The sequence below is a fragment of the Gopherus evgoodei genome, chromosome 10 (assembly GCF_007399415.2).
Source record: "Gopherus evgoodei ecotype Sinaloan lineage chromosome 10, rGopEvg1_v1.p, whole genome shotgun sequence".
In the NCBI taxonomy this organism is placed as follows: domain Eukaryota; kingdom Metazoa; phylum Chordata; order Testudines; family Testudinidae; genus Gopherus; species Gopherus evgoodei.
In genome coordinates this window covers 3822366-3840870 of record NC_044331.1, presented here as the reverse complement: position 1 = coordinate 3840870, position 18505 = coordinate 3822366, and the positions used below count along the sequence as shown (strand labels likewise).

At 39.4% G+C, this 18505-nt stretch overlaps 1 protein-coding gene across 7 annotated transcripts in view; it reads left to right on the top strand.

Annotated features, from left to right (window-relative positions):
• The window catches only part of GLCE (glucuronic acid epimerase), a 101806-nt gene that overhangs the window by 49177 nt on the left and 34124 nt on the right, over positions 1-18505 (top strand). Inside the window, exon 1 of one of the 7 annotated variants that reach the window (XM_030578280.1) lies at positions 11236-11279. The exons of the other annotated variants lie outside the window; for them this stretch is intronic. Coding sequence (XP_030434140.1) covers positions 11251-11279 — 29 coding nt within the window. The 5' untranslated portion in view covers positions 11236-11250. Of the gene's footprint in view, positions 1-11235; positions 11280-18505 lie in introns of those variants that run through there. 7 annotated transcript variants of the gene reach the window in all.

Here is an 18505-nt window from a genome sequence, read left to right as displayed (position 1 = left end):
GTATTCTTATAAATTATTTACACCCAGCCCAATTGCTTGGTGGTTTCTACTGCTGCACTCTCTAAGTCTCCACTCCCAACAAGCTTGGGGATCCTTTCAGCCCCTGATACCAGCCCTCCCACTGACCTGGGAGGGTTTGCCTGCTGGTCCCGGGGCCAAGTGCTTGAGTGTGCTGAAATGGGATGGGCAAAATTATTGGAATTGGGTTCTACTAGTGAATAAATTCCCAGGGAACTAAGGACCATCACAAATCTCTCCACCTTCTGCTCTAAATACAAGGTGTATTTCTTCTTTGAATATGCATCAGTGTGATTCCCCACTGTGGGTATATATATGCCTTGTGCACATAAAAGTGGAATGTTTTGAATAGCTGTGTCCAATGGGGCTGACCTTGTACCCTGTGCTCCTGTGTGAGGCGTAAAGGGTGGAGTGGCCCTGACTCTCGCTTAGTTTCCCTTTAGCATCCATGGCAGCAGGATGGAACCCTCACTGCCCAACCCACTTCGGCATTTGTTCTTAATTATTCTGTGAGCAATTATTCACTCTTTTTCTGGTTAGTTTACCCATTTATTTTTATTTGGAGATTAGTGCACCTAAGGGGAGAGGGTGGTTTTTGGTGTCTGTTGTTACCTAGAGAATTGGCTGAGCGGGGATAGCTCTTGAAAAGAAACCATGGCAAGTCTAGACTCTGTACTAGCCCTTTCACCCATATGAAGAACAGTGGAGAAACAATGGCATTGTCTTTTATGCTGTGCTACGAGGGAACTGCATGAAGAGTCTTGAGCGTAAAGCAGGACCAAGGAGCAGTCTGTATAGATCCAGCAAAGAGATTCACTTGCAGATTTTTTTAAAGTAACTCTCTTATTGTTGAATCTGAAGTTCCTGAAAATGGTAGTGGGCATAGTACATGCTAAATAAACGGTTATAAAATTTCACAGAATGCTGTAAACTGTTTTGCCAATAAACTAATTTTATAGTAGATCAATAGGTTCCATTTGTAGAGTGGTTTAACAGTCTTTAGCTTAATAGCTCTTTTGCCTGAAGTAATGTTATATGGTCAAGATTAATGTGTAGGTATAGTATCCTTGTCAGTTCCAACACATTTTTCTTTCTATACTCTCATTAGATTAATGATACTATTGTAGGATGGACGTAAATTTGTCTATGGAGCAATCATTATGAATTTGTTTCCAATGTATTTATATTCCGTTAGAAGCTTGCAAATCAGTAAATATTGATACAAAAAGTACACTTCACTTACAATGAAAACTGAGATTCAAGTGATCAGGTTTTTTAATTCAATTAAACTATAAGAGACCCAAATTTCAGCCTTTTGTCTGAATGAAATCTCATTAACCTGACAGAGGCCCTACTCTCTACCATGTACGTTTAGAAGTAAGTCCTCCATAGACACAGAGACAGCCATTTTAATGGTCTGCAGCCATTGGTGCTAACTTCCTAATGTGCAGAGGATTGTTCTATCCCAGGCCCCACCCCCATTCCACACCTTCCCCCAAGGCCACACCTCCATCCTGCCTTTTCCTGCCCCCATTTCACCTCCTCCCCTGAGCATTCCCTGCCCTCACTCTTCCGCCCTCTTCCCACTGTCTCCTGCATGCCACGGAGCAGCTGATCCATGGCGGGCAGGAGACGCTGCGAGCAAGAGGGAGGCACTGATTTGGTGGGGTTGCCAGCGGATGGGAAGCATGGATGGGAGGGAGAGGCACTGATTGGGGGACTGCTGGTGGGTGCTCAGCACCCACCTTCCCCCCCCCCCCCCCCCGCTGTGGGTGATCCAGCTGTTTTTTGTTTTGTGGTTGAAATTTGGATTTCTGCTACAATAAGGACACCTCTCCAGAGCTCTAGATTCTTCTGAAGCACTTTTTTTTTTAAGCAACTCTATCAACAACTATAATGACTGTACCTCATCTAATTTACCTGTAGTGACAACCCAATATACTTCCCTGTATTGTGCTTACAGATATGAGAACCATCCTGTTTACGCCATCTTCCGGTTCACAGTGAACAACTAATATATTATCTATAGGCAGTACAGAAATTGCACGGGATTGAGTATATTCATCCCCAGAGAAACCAATGTACTTCATCCACTCTGTCACATATCGGCTAAAAGACACACATTGTAGCTACGTAATAATCCATCTTCCCCATAAAAAGCGACAAAGAGTTCCGTGGCACCTTATAGACTAACAAACTTATTGGAACATGAGCTTTCCTGGGTGAATACCCACTTCATCGGATGCACATCTTCCCCATGTGGCTAAAAGACTCCTTCAGAAACGGGTATCATAAGTACCCTTTGGGCTGTCCATTTCCCAGGCCACTAAAGTATATCACAGATAGCAGTGACCACAGTAGCTGATAAACACCTTAGGCATGTAGCTAGAATGTAATTATTTTCATGTTGTTGGTGATGCCGTATAAGCCCTTTAAACATTTGGGGAGGGAGGTGTGTGTTTGTCCGAGTTGATCTCATTTCAGGAAACTTAAATCTAAACTTCCTAACTTCCGAACTTAACTATGCGGCACAAATAAAGCTGTTGACAAATAAGTGTATTCAACCCTAACTTAAATAGTCCGGGCACAGTTGTTTTTCCTGGAGAATAACTTAATAAAAACAAAACTGCACCATAACTTATGTATCCAGCAGTGAACTTTGGTTGGAATGTGTTTAGTATGTCTTCAGAGCTTAAACTATCCCATTGAGAGAGAGAGTAAGTGCAGTTTACAGATGTGCAACAACTGCAACTCTATCTGATCTTCAGCGTATGTTTGCTCCCTTAAAAAATGGGCTGTTTTTCAATTTTTTGACATAGTATAGTGCAAGGTTTGTCTTTACCTCAGCTCAGTGAAAATCTTGATGCTGAATATATTTTAGCTGAGGATAATGCATTTTCTCTTGCAATAGTTTCTTGGTAAAAACTCATCTGTTGTGGTAAGCGTCTCTTTGGATGAAGAAAAACAATCAAACTCTAAGGCATTTAAACTAATGTACTATTTTTAAAGTTCTACAGAATATCTCCTGGAAGAGAGATCTGGGATCTCAACCGTGCTAGTCTAGGCATGTTTAATCACTGTACTGTGAATATTGTAACCTTTTATTAAAACGAAGCTTCCAGTCATGAAAAAGTAAGCATTCTGTCGGTTTATAATTGGGAATGCTTTTAATTATTCCCGAAACCTACACAATTACTGCAAAAGCAAATCTTTATCCTAATGTAAAATCAATAAAAAAAATGCAATTTGTATCTAGTCAAGTGCTTTAGGAATTGTTAATGCAAAAACTGTTCTTTCTTGATTTAGCAGCAACAGGTTTTCTAATGAATCCAAATCAAAAACTTCAGATTAAAAAGAAGTAATTTTAATTGATTCATTTTTCCAAGGAGACTATCGCCAGGATGACTCTACTTAGGAATGCAAATTGTGTAGAGGAGAAATGATACTGAAACAATTGTAAATAAGGCTAAAAAAATTACATAAAGTTTACTAAAGCTATTTTTTCCTGTATCCCGATAAAGAGAGATTAATATTTTCTTAAAAGTGGAGAGGAAAAATAGGAAAGAAGCCCTTTTTTTCCTCTTTCCTTATTTTTTTAGTATGATGTAGTGGAATGATACAGCATATTAAAAAGCACTGGAAGCTTCAAAACTGGGTAAAGCTGAGTTCTGCAGTTCTTTGAGCACCAGATGTTAGGGTTGTGATAAGCCTAAGCAAAATCCTGGTGGGCTTTAGGTGCAAGTTTGTCAAAAAATTCATGAGTTTAGCTGATCTTGTCTGTTCAGAAACCTTTTGGTAGGGGAGTAAATTCAGAGACGTTATTGATAGCAGCTGCTTGAGTAGCAAAATAGTGTAAAGATTCCATTGTTGTATTCAGACTACAGCATCCTCTGAGCTGTGCAGACCTGTGTTTGTTGACTGTGTAGCTGAGGAATGTTTATCTAGACTGTTACTAGGACTGAAGAAAGCTACTAAAATCCCAGATTCCAACTGAACACAAGCTCACAAAAACCAATCCTGCAGTCCCTCAGACAAAAATCCCGTTGTGAGTCTTGTTGGAATTTGCACCTTAAAGACTGCAGGATGGGAGCTAATCATTTCATGCAGGAAATAGAAACAGTGTTGCAAACCCAGACAAATCAGACTGCTCATGCCAGTACAAAGATTGTTCTGTTGCAATTTCTTCATCATGAAACTGAGTAAAAGGTTGCTGTTGTTTCTTTGCTCTAGTTAATTTATTGATGGACAAACAAGATTTCTCTATCTGACTTTTTATCAGAGATTGATGCCATGCAGAAAAGCAGAGGGGGAGCTATTCCCTGAATGATACTAAAAAGACCTGGGTCAGAGTTTTCTTCTTTGTGGGCTATATGACATATAGGGAATGAAGCTTAATTATCACTTTGGAGGAAGTGGGGAGGATGCCACATATAATTCTTTATAGTGGGCTTTAAAATATTTCCTTGTATAATTCAGCAATAAGAACAATTAATCTAGTTTCGAGAAGCTAAACCAAAAATTTTTAGAGGGAGCCTCTGGATTAAGGTAGATTGTGAACCTTGTCTGCTAATTCTTATCCGTCTCTTGTATATAAGAGATCTGTATCTTCCTGACTTCCCTAAATATTTGGAGCCTTTAGTCATAGAGGCTTCTGAATAGAAAGAAAAAATAACAGGAACATCATAAGACCTTTTATGTATCTATTTAGATAGATTTGAGAGAGGGATTCTGGCAGGTGTCCCTGTAACCCTTTTAATCCCAAAAAATAAAAATATTTTTGCTAAGCACGAGTACTGAACTAATAGTGAAGCATTTCTTTCCTTCACGTTTTGTTCCTTCCATTACTTCTGCTGTTCTATAACTTTAGCCCAGCCCTTTTTCTTGGAGCAGAGTGTAAAATAATTTGCAACATGCTTAGAATGGCTATGTTGTCTTCCCCTGTGAAGAAGATACGCGATCACAACAGATTTCTCTCCAGTCTGCTTTTGTCTATCTATTTCTAGTCTCCAGATTTATAAATATTGTCCTGGTTTTCTCAAAACACCAAATGGCTACAGGATCCTGGAGTTGGAGGCAACTCTATGGCTCAGACCCTGAGCTTCATGTGAGGATTAGAGGATACTAACGTACACATACTAATGGTGCATTGAGCTAGGTTTGTGCTCCCCTAGTCTGAGGCTGGCTGTGAGCTAGTCAGATCTCTTGAGTTAAGCTGGAGCAGGCTAAAGGCACCAAGATGCTATTATATCATCCAGGCCAATGCTGAGGCACAAGCAATGCCCCCATGCTGCTGACCAGGAGTGGAGAGGCATACGGCTGCGCTGCCCAAGGATTCCCCTACACAGGGATGATTCTCCAGGAGCCGACTAAACTAGATTTTAGGACCTGTTTGCATTGGGAGAATAGCAAAGAGTGTTTTGAACAGAGCCATGGTTTAGGCTTTGCATGTTTTCCTTGAGGATCCAAAGAGATTGAGGCAGTTTCACCTTGCATTTTAATTTGATTGTGTGAGACTCAAGTTAGTACAGCTGTCCGCCATGCTCACCACGGAGGGATCTAAATCCTGTGTTGGCATGGAGGATGTGGTTCCTATTCTCTGCACTTAAGAAGCTCCCCTGTAGGAGGATCCTGTTGGTCTGCTGCTTCTCTCTTTAGTGTTTCCCTCTCAACCGAGTAAAATGGACGTGATCCTGATCAAGGCAGTTATGTGCAGCAAAAGCCCTATTTTACTTCCACGTTAGCAGAAGCTCATGTCTGCTATACTAAAGCACTTTACTAATATGGCCCCACTGAAGCGGAAAATAAGGACCTTGCATCTAATGGAGGATTGAAACAAAGGAGGGGAATACAGAAACCTGCAGGAAAAATCAGGGCAAGAGATGAGCAAAAACAAAGGGGGGGGTGGGGAAAAATGAGAGATGGACCTCAAAAGGGTTTGGGGAACAAACTAAGGCTATCCTTCTCTTGAGTGAGTGTGTGCCTTTTTGCAAAGGAAGCTGTTTAATCTGAGTATATTGAGAAAGAAAGTCAGTTCCTCCCCCTCTTTTTTGAGTGAGTGGGGTGTCACATGTAAGGGATCAAGACCCCATCACCATTTTAAAGACAGAACTACTCTGTTAAAGGTGATCTGGAGAAGAGAATGTAGAATTTTCATGGAAGTGACTACTTTACAGCCATGCTTTATTTTATTGTCTGCTCTGTGTGGCAACAACGTTTGAGACTGGGTAATTAACACTTGCCCCTGTAAAGTTTCACAATCTGGAGCTGACTGCAGGAGGATGAGGTCTGTGTAAGAGAAACAGTTGCATTAAGAATTCAGTGCAACAGAATAGCTTTCGGAATTCACTCCCTGATCTGTCCTCCTTACCCTTCTGGTTGTAACAGTCTCTACAGTGTTTATACTTTGAACTGGGCCATTCATGGATGGGAGCGTTTCAGCCATTGCTAGAGAGAGAGTCTGGCTATTGGTTATAATTTAATAGAGGATAATGCAGGGTACAGGATGGCTTTTTATTGCACTGCCAGTCCTAAATAACCAGTGATTGCAGCTAGGTTTTCTCATATGACATTACAGCTGTGTCAGATCCCTCTAGTGCACTTCCCTTCTGTAAAGGCCGAAAATAATTCAGCTGTGCAACAGTGCTGGCTATGAAAATCTTACTTAGTCTAATTTCCTCAAATCATCTCTGCTCCTGAGTAAATTCCACCTAGAAAACATCTCCCCTTTAACTATGGTCTAATCACTATTTCCTAATCACAGGAACACTTTGTAATAATTTGAAAAGTCTAAAGCAGATAAGCTTAGCTCCACCAGTGAGGCAGCTCACTTTTAAGTCTTTATTTTTTTTTCTTTAGTGCATCATTATGAAGCGCACAGATATAATCCATCATTCATACCTTTTTCCTGAGTCAAGAAATAGACAATCCTAAACCTTAACAGTGCAGGCTATGAAAAGACATGGCTATATATCTGTGTGTAAAATACCTTCTGTTTGTGAGTCATAAGAGCAGAGCCTTCCAGGCTACTGCATTATAGCTATTAGTCCAACACCTTATAGGTCTCTCCTCCCACACGCTCCATAAAGAGCATCCAATAAAATAGCCTTCTGGTCTTTCTGGTGGATGACACATTAGACTGGAATGTCAGTCTTGTACTCTGGTGTGCCTTACCATGCAGTCCGTAATGCCATTATTTTAGGTTTCCTAAGGACAAACGGTTTAAACATGCTAATCTCCTAATAGCTGACCAAGGAATGACATTGGGCATTAAGTAATTGCTAAGGCTGCAGGGATATGAGACTAATAAAACTTTGTCTGAGGGAGTATTTGGTGATAGCAGTTAATCTTGGATATTAAGCTCTGCATGGCTGGGATTGTCTGTCTGCCTGCCTGTCTGTCCGTACAGACCTTTGCTGGAAGGGTCCCTAATCCTGTCTGGGGGCTGCTGGGCATTACCACAATGCAAATATTAATAATTAGCAACCTGACAGAATAGTTACTTGCCTGTAGTTCCCTTTAGAATATCATATTTGAATATGTGTTCTCGAGAATCAACATAGCTGGTGTTTGTTGAGCCCAGTGTTCTGTGGGGAAGGACTGGATGGGCATGAGGCTGTACAATTTTTTTTTTTTTTGAAGTTCTTCCACTTGCCTGTGCTCTCATTCCAAATTCCTTGGCGTGTTTGTTGCTGGTACAATTCAAGACCACTCTTCCTGAATGAATGACTTGTATACAACTAATGCAAGTACGTGCTTAGATCTAGATTTGGTGGGAGGTTGTCCATTTTTCCATAAATTATGGGTTGTGTTCTGTAGAAAGTGTATACAGTAAAGCAGTGGTTCTCAGCCAGGGGTACATGTATCCACCCCAGGGGTACATAGAGGTTTTCCAGGGTACATCAACTCCTCTAGACATTTGCCTAGTTTTACAACAGGCTACATAAAAAGCACTAGTGAAGTCAGTACAAACTAAAATGTCATACAGACAAAATGAGAATGTAAGCAATTTTTCGGTACTAGTGTGCTGTGACACTTTTGTATTTTTGTCTGATTTTGTAAGCAATTAGTTTTTAAGTGAGGTGAAACTTGGGGTACACAAGACAAATCCGACTCCTGAAAGCGGGTTCAGTAGTCTGGAAAGGTTGAGAACCACTGCAGTAAAGCACAGGTGAAAACAGTGCAGCCCACAAATATTTGCATAACTAAGACAATTTTAGTCCTCTCATAGGGTCATAATATAAGGTTTGCAAAATATGAAATATTTGGCTGTGCCTGACAGAGCTGCAAATGGATATGGCAAAGACTCAAAGTAGAAAAATGTAAAACTACTGTACAAAGAGTTTAATAGCAAAACCAGCATAGCAGAAAGTCTCGAAGGTCAGGGAAGACTACTGGTTGGTCTAATTAGCAAATTATTAAAGCCTGAATCTGGACACTAAAGAAAATGTCCTTCCAGACAGAGAGCTCATGGGTGATGTGTAACCCAATGTATATCCTACATAGGACCTGCCTCTTATTTTGAGCTAACATCCTTGACCCTCAAGCAGACAGCCTTCTCAAAATGGTTTGGCATAATGTAAAAGTTTTATGTTAGCCAATCAACTCAAATTCCTAGCAGCCAAAATGAATTTAAAAACTAGCGTCCTTATAATATGTTCCACATTCAAATGCCTGTTACATCCCAACCCAACAATTCTAAACTCAGATCAGCTGGCTGAAAGTAATCTTGCAAATAACAAGAATGTAGCATTAACAGTGGTCAGAATTCTTTTCATTGTTAATTTTGCTCCTCCTCCCGAAATCAAAAAGCTTTACTGCAAAAGTCTTAAGACTTAGGATACAATGAGCTCAAAGCACATATAATGGGGGAATTGTCTTTATTCCACAGCTCCTATTGTCATAAAGAACAGAGGTTGAAATCTTTTTGATCTTTCTTTGGACCTCTTCTTAAAGTCATAATTTTCTTCTCTGTCTATTGGACATGAAGTAGCTGCTTCCTTTATAACCAATTCATTGTAAGGAAGCTAGTTTTGTCCCTCTGTGTCTGAAACTGTTTTGCCATCAACTGACTTTCAGCAGATTTTTATATAATCTATAATTTGTTCTCTCTTCTAGCTTTTCATTAGTTTTTTCTGAAGGAAAAAAAGCAGTAACTCTAAGAGGATACTGTGCAATCTTGTACCTTATTACATATGCACTTTCATGGGGCATATTGTGAAATATGGTGTATAAACTGTTTCTGTTCTGTTTTTGTGTAAAAGATAGATCTGCCTTTGTGGTGAGTTTTCCATAGAAAAGAGGATTTGAATATTATCTTAGTCTGTTTCCTACCCAATGCTTGGTGCTCCTCTGGCTTGCAGGATATGAAAAACTCTAAAAAGAGAATGTGTCCTAAACGCATCTGTCAGTGAAGTTAAACCGAGTATGGAGTAGCAGACAGAGCTTGTTTTCAGGAATTAGAGGGAGAAAATGCAGCATCCCTTCCAAAAATAGACCGATACAACATAGGTGGGAGATTCCATTGTTAAATGCTTATCATTCGAGCTCTTGGACTTTGTTTCTGTTCAATTATCTAGACCTTGGCCACTGTTTACTGGTGTGTAAACTTTTTTACATACCAGTCTAGGCCTTAGCAAGCAAGATTTCACAAAGTGACGCACACCTTTCACTTTGAGCTGACTGTTAACTCAGTAAAATACTTGTGTTCCTGTAGGACGCTGAAAAATTGCAGTTACATGTGTTCAGTGTGAATATTAAAGCCAAGAAAAAGGAATCTTTACCCTTTGCTGAGCATGCCACCAAGTCAAAGTGGGAGGTGAATAAAGTCTGCTGCTGAGCTCAAATTAATTTGGTTTTGTAACCTTCCTGTTTGCTTTTGAAAATAGTCCTACTGGGAAATCATAGGTTCATGCTTAATTCACATTTATCAATGATAAGGTTCACAGTCACTGCCCACATCTTGTATTATGTACTCTGAGAAGAGAAGGATTATTTACCATTATTGATTTATCTCACAATTGAGAGCTATGGGGAAAAATTACATACATTGGGGTAAGTAGCAGCAATCAAAGCAGCAAATCCTTCAGTGGAAAATAGTTTTTATAAACTTTTCCTATTTTATATTTTTCAGTGTTCTGCAGACCATTCTCTTTTGAAGATATGTAATTGGAAGCAGCAAAAATTCACTGAAATGTTTAATAATTCTGCTGCTGATTAAGTGTCAGCCGTAGGTCTTTCATGCAGCACCATCTGTACAGAACTCCCAAAATTTGCTAAGCAATAAAAATCATAGTCAATCAGTTATTTTAGATATTTTAAATTGACTTAAGACAAACTTTCCAGTATTTCTTTGACTTATTTTATGTATTGTATGAGAGAATAAAAGAAGGAAAACTATATTTTCAAATTATACAAGTATATGGTCTCAAATTACTTAGGCTGCAAGTAAGGTAACTTTAAGTGGAAGTTTAACACAGCCATGTGCAATGTTGCACTCTGTGTGTGTACTGCAAGATCTGTATTCATCAACACACATCTTGGCATTTTTTGTATTATCTTGGGGAAATGAGAAGCCTGAGCCCAGAGATAAATGGATACAGAATCAGGAAAATGGAAACTTCTTTTCCACCATGAATTCTGATTGATAAAAATCTGGTGTGTGTGTGTGGGTGGTGTGGTTTTTTTTTGGGGGGGGGGGAGGGGGGATTGGTTTATTTTTTTGTGATATTGTAGCCCATGGTATCTCTGTATCCTGGATTTACTGCAAGAAATAGCAAGCTAAATTAATAATCCAGAAATGGTGAAAGTGAAATTGAGGATTACTTCCAACAAATAGACTAAACTGACAATACATTGAAGCATGTGTATAAAAACTGCCCCTGTGTTTCAAAGATATCATGTATCTCATATTTTTACAGTGTGAGACCCTTGTGTCTAATGGGCGTTGGCCAAAGCAATTTCCCTTTTATACCAGCATTGTCCCGTTTATGCCTTCTTCAGTAGAGTGATCAAAATTAAGTTTATCCCTGGTGTATTGGACACACTTCTTGCATCAGATGAATTTAGCCCCCTGATGCTGGTGAAGTGGCAGCAGGACTTGTTGGATCAGTGCTTGGGGGGTACTCACATTGCAAAACTTTTGATCTCCAGCAAGAAGTTCAGGCTCAGATAACAAGTTTCCATTCTATCAATAGCTTTGCTAGAAGAACCTGGACATTGCCAAGACAAAGTTGAATGCTCCAGTCTACTCTGGTCACATCTGCGTATGTATTATGACATCAGTGTGCTGTTTAACTACATGACTGCGTATTATTTCTCCAGTATGCCAGAATGTATATAATCTTGCCCATAATTTGATAGCATGATATCTTATAACATTTTTCCATTTTTATATGGGTGCACTATATACTTGTGCTAATTGTCCAGTGTATCTTTGACTTTGGCTTAACCAGTATCTTCTCTCTAAGCTGTGTATATTTTAGTAATTTAAGGGACAGCCACATATGATACACTTGCTTTTCAGCCACCAGAACAGCCTTTTAGATCCAAATCTGTGGCTGAGTCATTCAGCTGCAAAGGTAACATAGCTGAAAATGTTGGTGGCCTATGTATGCCAACACCCTGTCACCATTACTGTATTATGTTTAATACACAGTATGTTGTGTAAGGATGTTTTATGATATACTTGTCACATAAATATTTGAGCTCAGTGTGCAGAGCTCTGGGCAGCACTAGATGTTACATGTCTATGGTTGTAGAATAAATAGTATTGTATGAGAAATGGCAGGTGACTTGGTTATTACTGTATTATAGAGCTCCCAAATGGATGATTGCTCAAACTTAAAAAATAAAATAAAATAAAATGTGGACATAGATCACTCTTGAAACATTGAGCTCAAAAAGCTAAAATTAGGGGATGTTATGGGCAACCAGAAATGAAAGTAGAATGGAAACCATAGTGCCCTGCTGAACTGTCAATTACTAGCACTCTTACCATAGTATACGTGCAGGAATTAATTCAGGAATGACTCCATCCTTCCTCTACAAGGGGGAAGATAGGGAGTTGTGCCAATTTCAGATTTCTCTAGCCTCTACCCACACTGTTAAAGGGAGTTCACAAATAGGGCTTGACATAATCTGTAACAGTTGCCAGCATGCATGATTAAATGTGACCTGTGCAAAGACTGTATAATAAGTGGCAGAATCATAGGGTACAGCATAGACACAATGAAGACCCAGCGTTTGCAAGGATAAAAGGTGAGACCACTCAAACTAACAAATATTGCAAGCCATTTTTACCGAAGTAAAAGCTTTTTGCTTCCTAAAGTAACTAACCATTCATGTGATTTTGATTCTTTCTGAAGTTTAATTTCAAGCTAATCAGCAGTATTCTCAGCAGACCATTAAAATCCTTTGGAATGGCTGAAGGAGGTGGTTTAGACGCTTGATCTTCGTATCTAATAATAATTCAAACATCTGAAATCTCCTGGTAACTAGCCTTGAAAGACTTAGCTGTTTTCAGTGTGGTTGTAATCATGTTTGTTCCATGATATTAGAGAGACAAGATGGGTGAGGTAATACCTGCTAGCAAACCAACTTCTGTTGTTGAGACAAGCTTTCAAGCTTATTCAGTGCTTTTCTTCAGTTGCTGTTGTAATTTCCTGTAGAATTACTTGGGATGTGAGCTGACAACCAATTTGCCCACGGTACGCAACTGTTGTGCTGTCTTAATGTAAAGAATGCATCTGCCAGTTCATTTGATTTCCATGGATTTTCACCTGAAAGGAGCAAGAATGAATAACTACAGGGCTTGGGCCAGGGTACATGTCACTGGAGGAGGATATGCTTACTGGATTTGACCTAAGGCAAGACCCCTGACTCTCCTGCACTTACTTATCAGTCCATGGATCAGGTGCTCATCTATCTTTAGTAACTTCCTTACATAACGAGAGACGATTGAGAGACTGGTCATTGTTTACAATCAGCTTCCTGTCTTGTTTTGAGGAATGCAGAGTGGCTGCTACCTGTAGATGTACAAATAAGCTATTTCTCCTTTCTTGCGTCTCTGAAACTTCCAGTAGTCTTATGTAGTTGTGTATCTTGTCTTGTCTTAGCTACCAAAGGAGATGGTGCAATTTGTTTCACCCAGGGTGGATTGATTTAAATCAAGGCAATTTTAAATAAACTATTTTAATCTTTTCCATTTGTACATTCATATTTTTTTTTAAAGAAAGATGCATTCTCATTGGTTGGTATAACCATTAAAGCATTTTGATTTAAAATTAAATAGAGCCTTTACACCAAATGTAGTGATCTCTTTGCTACCTAAGAGGGTACATTGTAACTATAAACATTTATTTATGCAATTACATAGCTTAATATTTTCAGGTTCTTATTAATTGTACATGTTTAGTATGTTAACAAGTGGTGAATGATATAGTGTTTATTTACTAGATAAACTTTTTTTGCTCATGATCAAGCTGCGTTAGGATGGTAGCTGGAATTTAGACAAAGCAGCATATACAATTTATTTTTATTAAACAAAACCTTAAATGTTTTGGATACATAAAATTATCAAGACATAAACACATTTGCAAATGATTTATTAGAGGAACAAAGGGATTAACTGTAGTCAGTGAATTAAACTGATGTCAGGTCAGCCTGGAAAAATTTTCAATATGCCTTAGGGAAAGTGACTGGAGTTTAAGTTCCTGCCTGCCTACATCTCTTGAAAATGACAGTCTCCTCAGTTACTAAAGCTGTCCTTCAAACTTTTAAAACTATTAGATCTTATCCTCTCCTCTTTATTTATATTCATTATTGCCTGTTTTTTCAACTCCCAATCAATTCTTTTACTTTGAATGAATTAGTCCAAATAAAGGAAATATTCTTTATTGTGCCTGCAGAAGAGGTTACTGCTGTCAAAAGGTGGGTTAGCACTTCAACAAACTTTAGTTTCAGGTGCTTCACTTCAGGTGTGGCATTGAGTTCTCACAGGTTGACTGTGTGTTGTACAAAGTATTTTGTTATGTTTGAAACCTGCTGCCTATTGATTTCAATGGGTGATCCCTGGGTCACAACAGCAAATTTAACATTTAGCATAAATTCTTTTTTTTTTTTTAAATTCGTTCTTATCCATGCTTGTCTCACCTTGGGGAAGCTAGGAAGCCATATGTTCTTATGAAACAGTAGCACAGAGGAGATGGTGCAAATATGGGGCTCCTGTCTTAACTTTTCTTGAAATGGAAAATATATCAATCTCGAACTTGCTATGCTGTTGAAAAGCAGAAAGCAGCAAACCCACTCCTCTGCCTTGAGTTAGTGGGCTGGGTGCTGGGGAATGGTGTCTGTTGGAAGAAGTTGCTCTGGAGAGGCTACTCCATTCTCATGCCTCCTGTAAACTCAGGGCTGTTCTCCTTCTCCTGGAACGAGACAGGATGATCCAGTGTGATGGATCCCTTGATATCTATACCTCCCTCTTCTATGTGCTGTCCTGCAAGAGGCTCATGCAAAGCAGGTCCCCGTGTCATGCTGGGGTCCATACTCTGCATGGACCCCCCACATCAAACCCTGCCTTCTTGCTTAATGGCATTGCACCAGTTCTGCTACAAAGCAGATTTTAAATTAACAAGTAATTGATGAAGTAGTAAACTAGAAAAGAATTTTAAATCCTTCCTAGATCCTGAAAACTAGTCAGTAATTCAGTTGCTAGTAGAGAGAGAATGTTAGAACGTACCATTTGATTTCCTTAACATATTGTAGGAATGCTTGGACATAGTACTGTAAAACCTGCTTTTTCCAAGTTTGCATCTGGAAGTTTTGGCACGATACATCTAGTCAGTCTGTTTTGAGAACTGGCTTCTGGGTCCCCATGGACCGGCATTTCCTCATGGGGCTAGAATAAGTGTCCAGAGGGGTGCTGCTGAGAAGGTAGAAGTATCTGCTTGAGCTATTTAAAAAGTGATTTCGGAGCTGAATGCACAAGCAGATGAGTGTAGTAGAACTGTGTAGTAGCCAGAGAAGTCCAGAGCAGGTAACTACTGTACAGTGACAAAGATGATGTGCCAGCCAACACCAAAAGAAATTAAAACCCTTCTTAAAAACAAGAATGTGAATTTGTTTGCAATTTTACCTGTCTAATGAAAGGACCCTGACACCTGAAATAGTACCTTACAAGATATGGTGGACGATTTTGTTTCCCTGAGAGGCTAGTTACAGTGATTAGACATTGCTAGCTTAAGACTTTTGGCATTTAGTGTGTTACAGTTTTAAAGCATAAAAATGAGAGGGTGATGAAACTGTTTCATCTTTGCTTAGGCTTCTGCTTTGTCTATTTGTGTGGTAACAAAGGTACGTTGACTAGATTGAAATCCCTGCAAGCTGCCTGGACGCTTTTCAAAGACACCAGAATAGAGGCCCAACTTAAATGTATATCCCCAAATTTAAAAAAAAACACAGTAAAAGAACTAAAAAATAGTCACCGTGGCTTGGCTTAACCATGTAAAAGAAGCAGTGCGAGATAAAGACAACTTTTAAAAAGTGGAAGTCAAATCCTGGTGAGGTAAATAGAAAGGAGCATGAACACTGCCAAATTAAGTGTAAAAATGTAATAAGAAAAGCCAAAAAGGAGTTTGAAGAACAGCTAGCCAAAAACGCCAGAGGTGGTATTAAAATGTTTTTTCAGTGCATCAGAAGCAGGAAGCCTGCTAAACAACCAGTGGGGCCCCTGGATGATCAAGATACAAAAGGAGTGCTTAAAGGTGATAGTCATTGTGGAGAAGCTAAATTAATTCTTTGCTTCAGTCTTCACGGCTGAGGATATTGGGGAGATTCCCAAACTTGAGCTGTCCTTTGTAGGTGACAAATCTGAGGAATTGTCACAGATTGAAGTATCACTAGAGGAGGTTTTGGAATTAATTGATAAACTTAACAGCAGCAAGTCACTGGGACCAGATGGCATTCACCCAAGAGTTCTGAAAGAACTCAAATGTGAAATTGCGGAACTATTAACTATGGTTTGTAACCTGTCCTTTAAATCAGCTTCTGCCTGGAAGATAGCTAATGTAATGCCAATATTTAAAAAGGGCTCTAGAGATGATCCTGGCAATTACGGACCAGTAAGTCTAACGTCAGTACTGGGCAAATTAGTTGAAACAATAGTAAAGAATAAAATTGTCAGACACATAGAAGAACATAACTTGGTGGGCAAAAGTCAACATGGTTTCTGTAAAGGGAAATCATGTTTTACTAATCTAATAGAGTTCTTTGAAGGGGTCAACAAACATGTGGACAAGGGGGATCCAGTGGACATGGTGGTGGTAGATTTCCAGAAAGCCTTTGACAAGGTCCCTCACCAAAGGCTCTTATGTAAATTAAGTTGTCATGGGATAAGAGGGGAGATCCTTTTATGGATTGAGAACTGGTTAAAAGACAGGGAACAAAGGGTAGGAATAAATGGTAAATTTTCAGAATGGAGAGGGGTAACTGGTAGTGTTCCCCAAGGGTCAGTCCTGGGACCAATCCTATTCAACATATTCATAAATGATCTGGAGAATGGGGTAAACAGTCAGATAGCAAAGTTTGCAGATGATACTAAGCTGCACAAGATAGTTAAGACTGAAGCAGACTGTGAAGAACTTTAAAAAGATCTCCCAAAACCAAGTGATTGGGCAACAAAATGACAAATGAAATTTAATGTGGATAAATGTAAAGTAATGCACTTTGGAAAAATTAATCCCCACTATACATACAATATGATGGGGGCTAATTTAGCTACAACTAATCAGGAAAGAGATCTTGGAGTCATCATGGATCGTTCTCTGGAGACGTCCATGCAGTGTGCAGTGGCAGTCAAAAAAGCAAACAAGGTGCTAGGAATCATTAAAAAAGGGATAGAGAATAAGACAGGGAATATTTTATTGCGCTTATATAAATCCATGGTACGCCCACATTTTGAATACTGCATACAGGTAGGGTCTCATCTCAAAAGAGAGATACTGGCATTAGAAAAAGTTCGGAGAAGGGCAACTAATGATTAGGGGTTTGGAATAGGTCCCATATGCGGAGAGATTAAAGTGGCTAGGACTTTTCAGCTTGGAAAAGAGGAGACTAAGGGGGGGATATGATAGAGGTATATAAAATCATGAGTGATGTGGAGAAAGTGGATAAGGATAAGTTATTTACTTGTTCCCATAGTATAAGAACTAGGGGCCACCAAATGAAATAAAATGGGCAGCAGGTTTAAAACAAAAGGAAGTTGTTCTTCACACAGTGCACGGTCAACCTGTGGATTGCCTTGCCTGAGGAGGTTTTGAAGGCTAGTACTATAACAGAGTTTAAAAGAGAACTAGATAAATTCATGGAGGTTAAGTCCATTAATGGCTATTAGCCAGGATGGGTAAGGAATGGTGTCCCTAGCTTCTGTTTGTCAGAGGGTGGAGATGGATGGCAGGAGAGAGATCACTTGATCATTACTTGTTAGTTTCACTCCCTCTGGGACATCTGGCATTGGCCACTGTCAGAAGACAGGATACTGGGCTGGATGGACCTTTGGTTTGACCCAGTATGGCCATTCTTATGTTAACAATGAATACTTAGTAGCTTAAAAAGCATAGTAATACGTTTGTAAGAAGTTGCTAGATTTTGAAGTGTGTGCTGTTAACAAGTGTTTTAATAGCCTAATCCATCTGGAGAGCAAGTAGGTTTATTACTGTATGCTAAATGAGCTCATAATTATGACAGCAATTTTTACTAACTCTGTTTGCCAGTATGGCATATAAATATGGTACAAAATTTTTAAAAAATTTAAATGAGATGTGACAAAGCTTTGTTAAATTCTAATTCAGTAAAGTGACTAAGGCATTGGAGAGACAGGGTGGGTGAGGTAATATCTTTTATTGGACCAAATACTGTTGGTGAGAGACAATCTTTCGATCTTACGCAGAACTCTTTTCCAGGTCTGGGAAACAGTGTGTCGCTGCTATATACAAGTTGGAACTGGTTGTTTAGCATAAGTAGTTAACAACAAGGTGGGTAAGCTTTCTAGACATGAGGAAGAGCACTGTGTAGCTCAGAAGCTTGTCGCTCACCGACAGAAGTTAGTCCAATAAAAGAGATCACCTCACCCGTCTTGTTTGTCTAATATCCTGGGACCATCACAGCTACTTTGCTGCAAACAACAAAGACATCTTATGCATTCTTACTTTGATAACTGAAGGCCTGACTTTTAAAAATAGGCATGTAACTGGGTGTCTGATTTGCACATCCATTTAGCACAAATGCACCCACAAGTGGGGTAATTGTGCACATAAGCTGAATTCTGGCTGTTGGCCGTGGAATTCCTGTAGGTGTCTCAGGCTCTGTCATCTAAGCCAAAATGTTTCAGTGGCAATGTAGATTTAGGACGACACCACTGAACTTTGACCTAGAGCAGTTTTTTTTAAAGGAATATAATCTGAGGAATGCTTTCAAGAGTCTGTACAACGTGAGT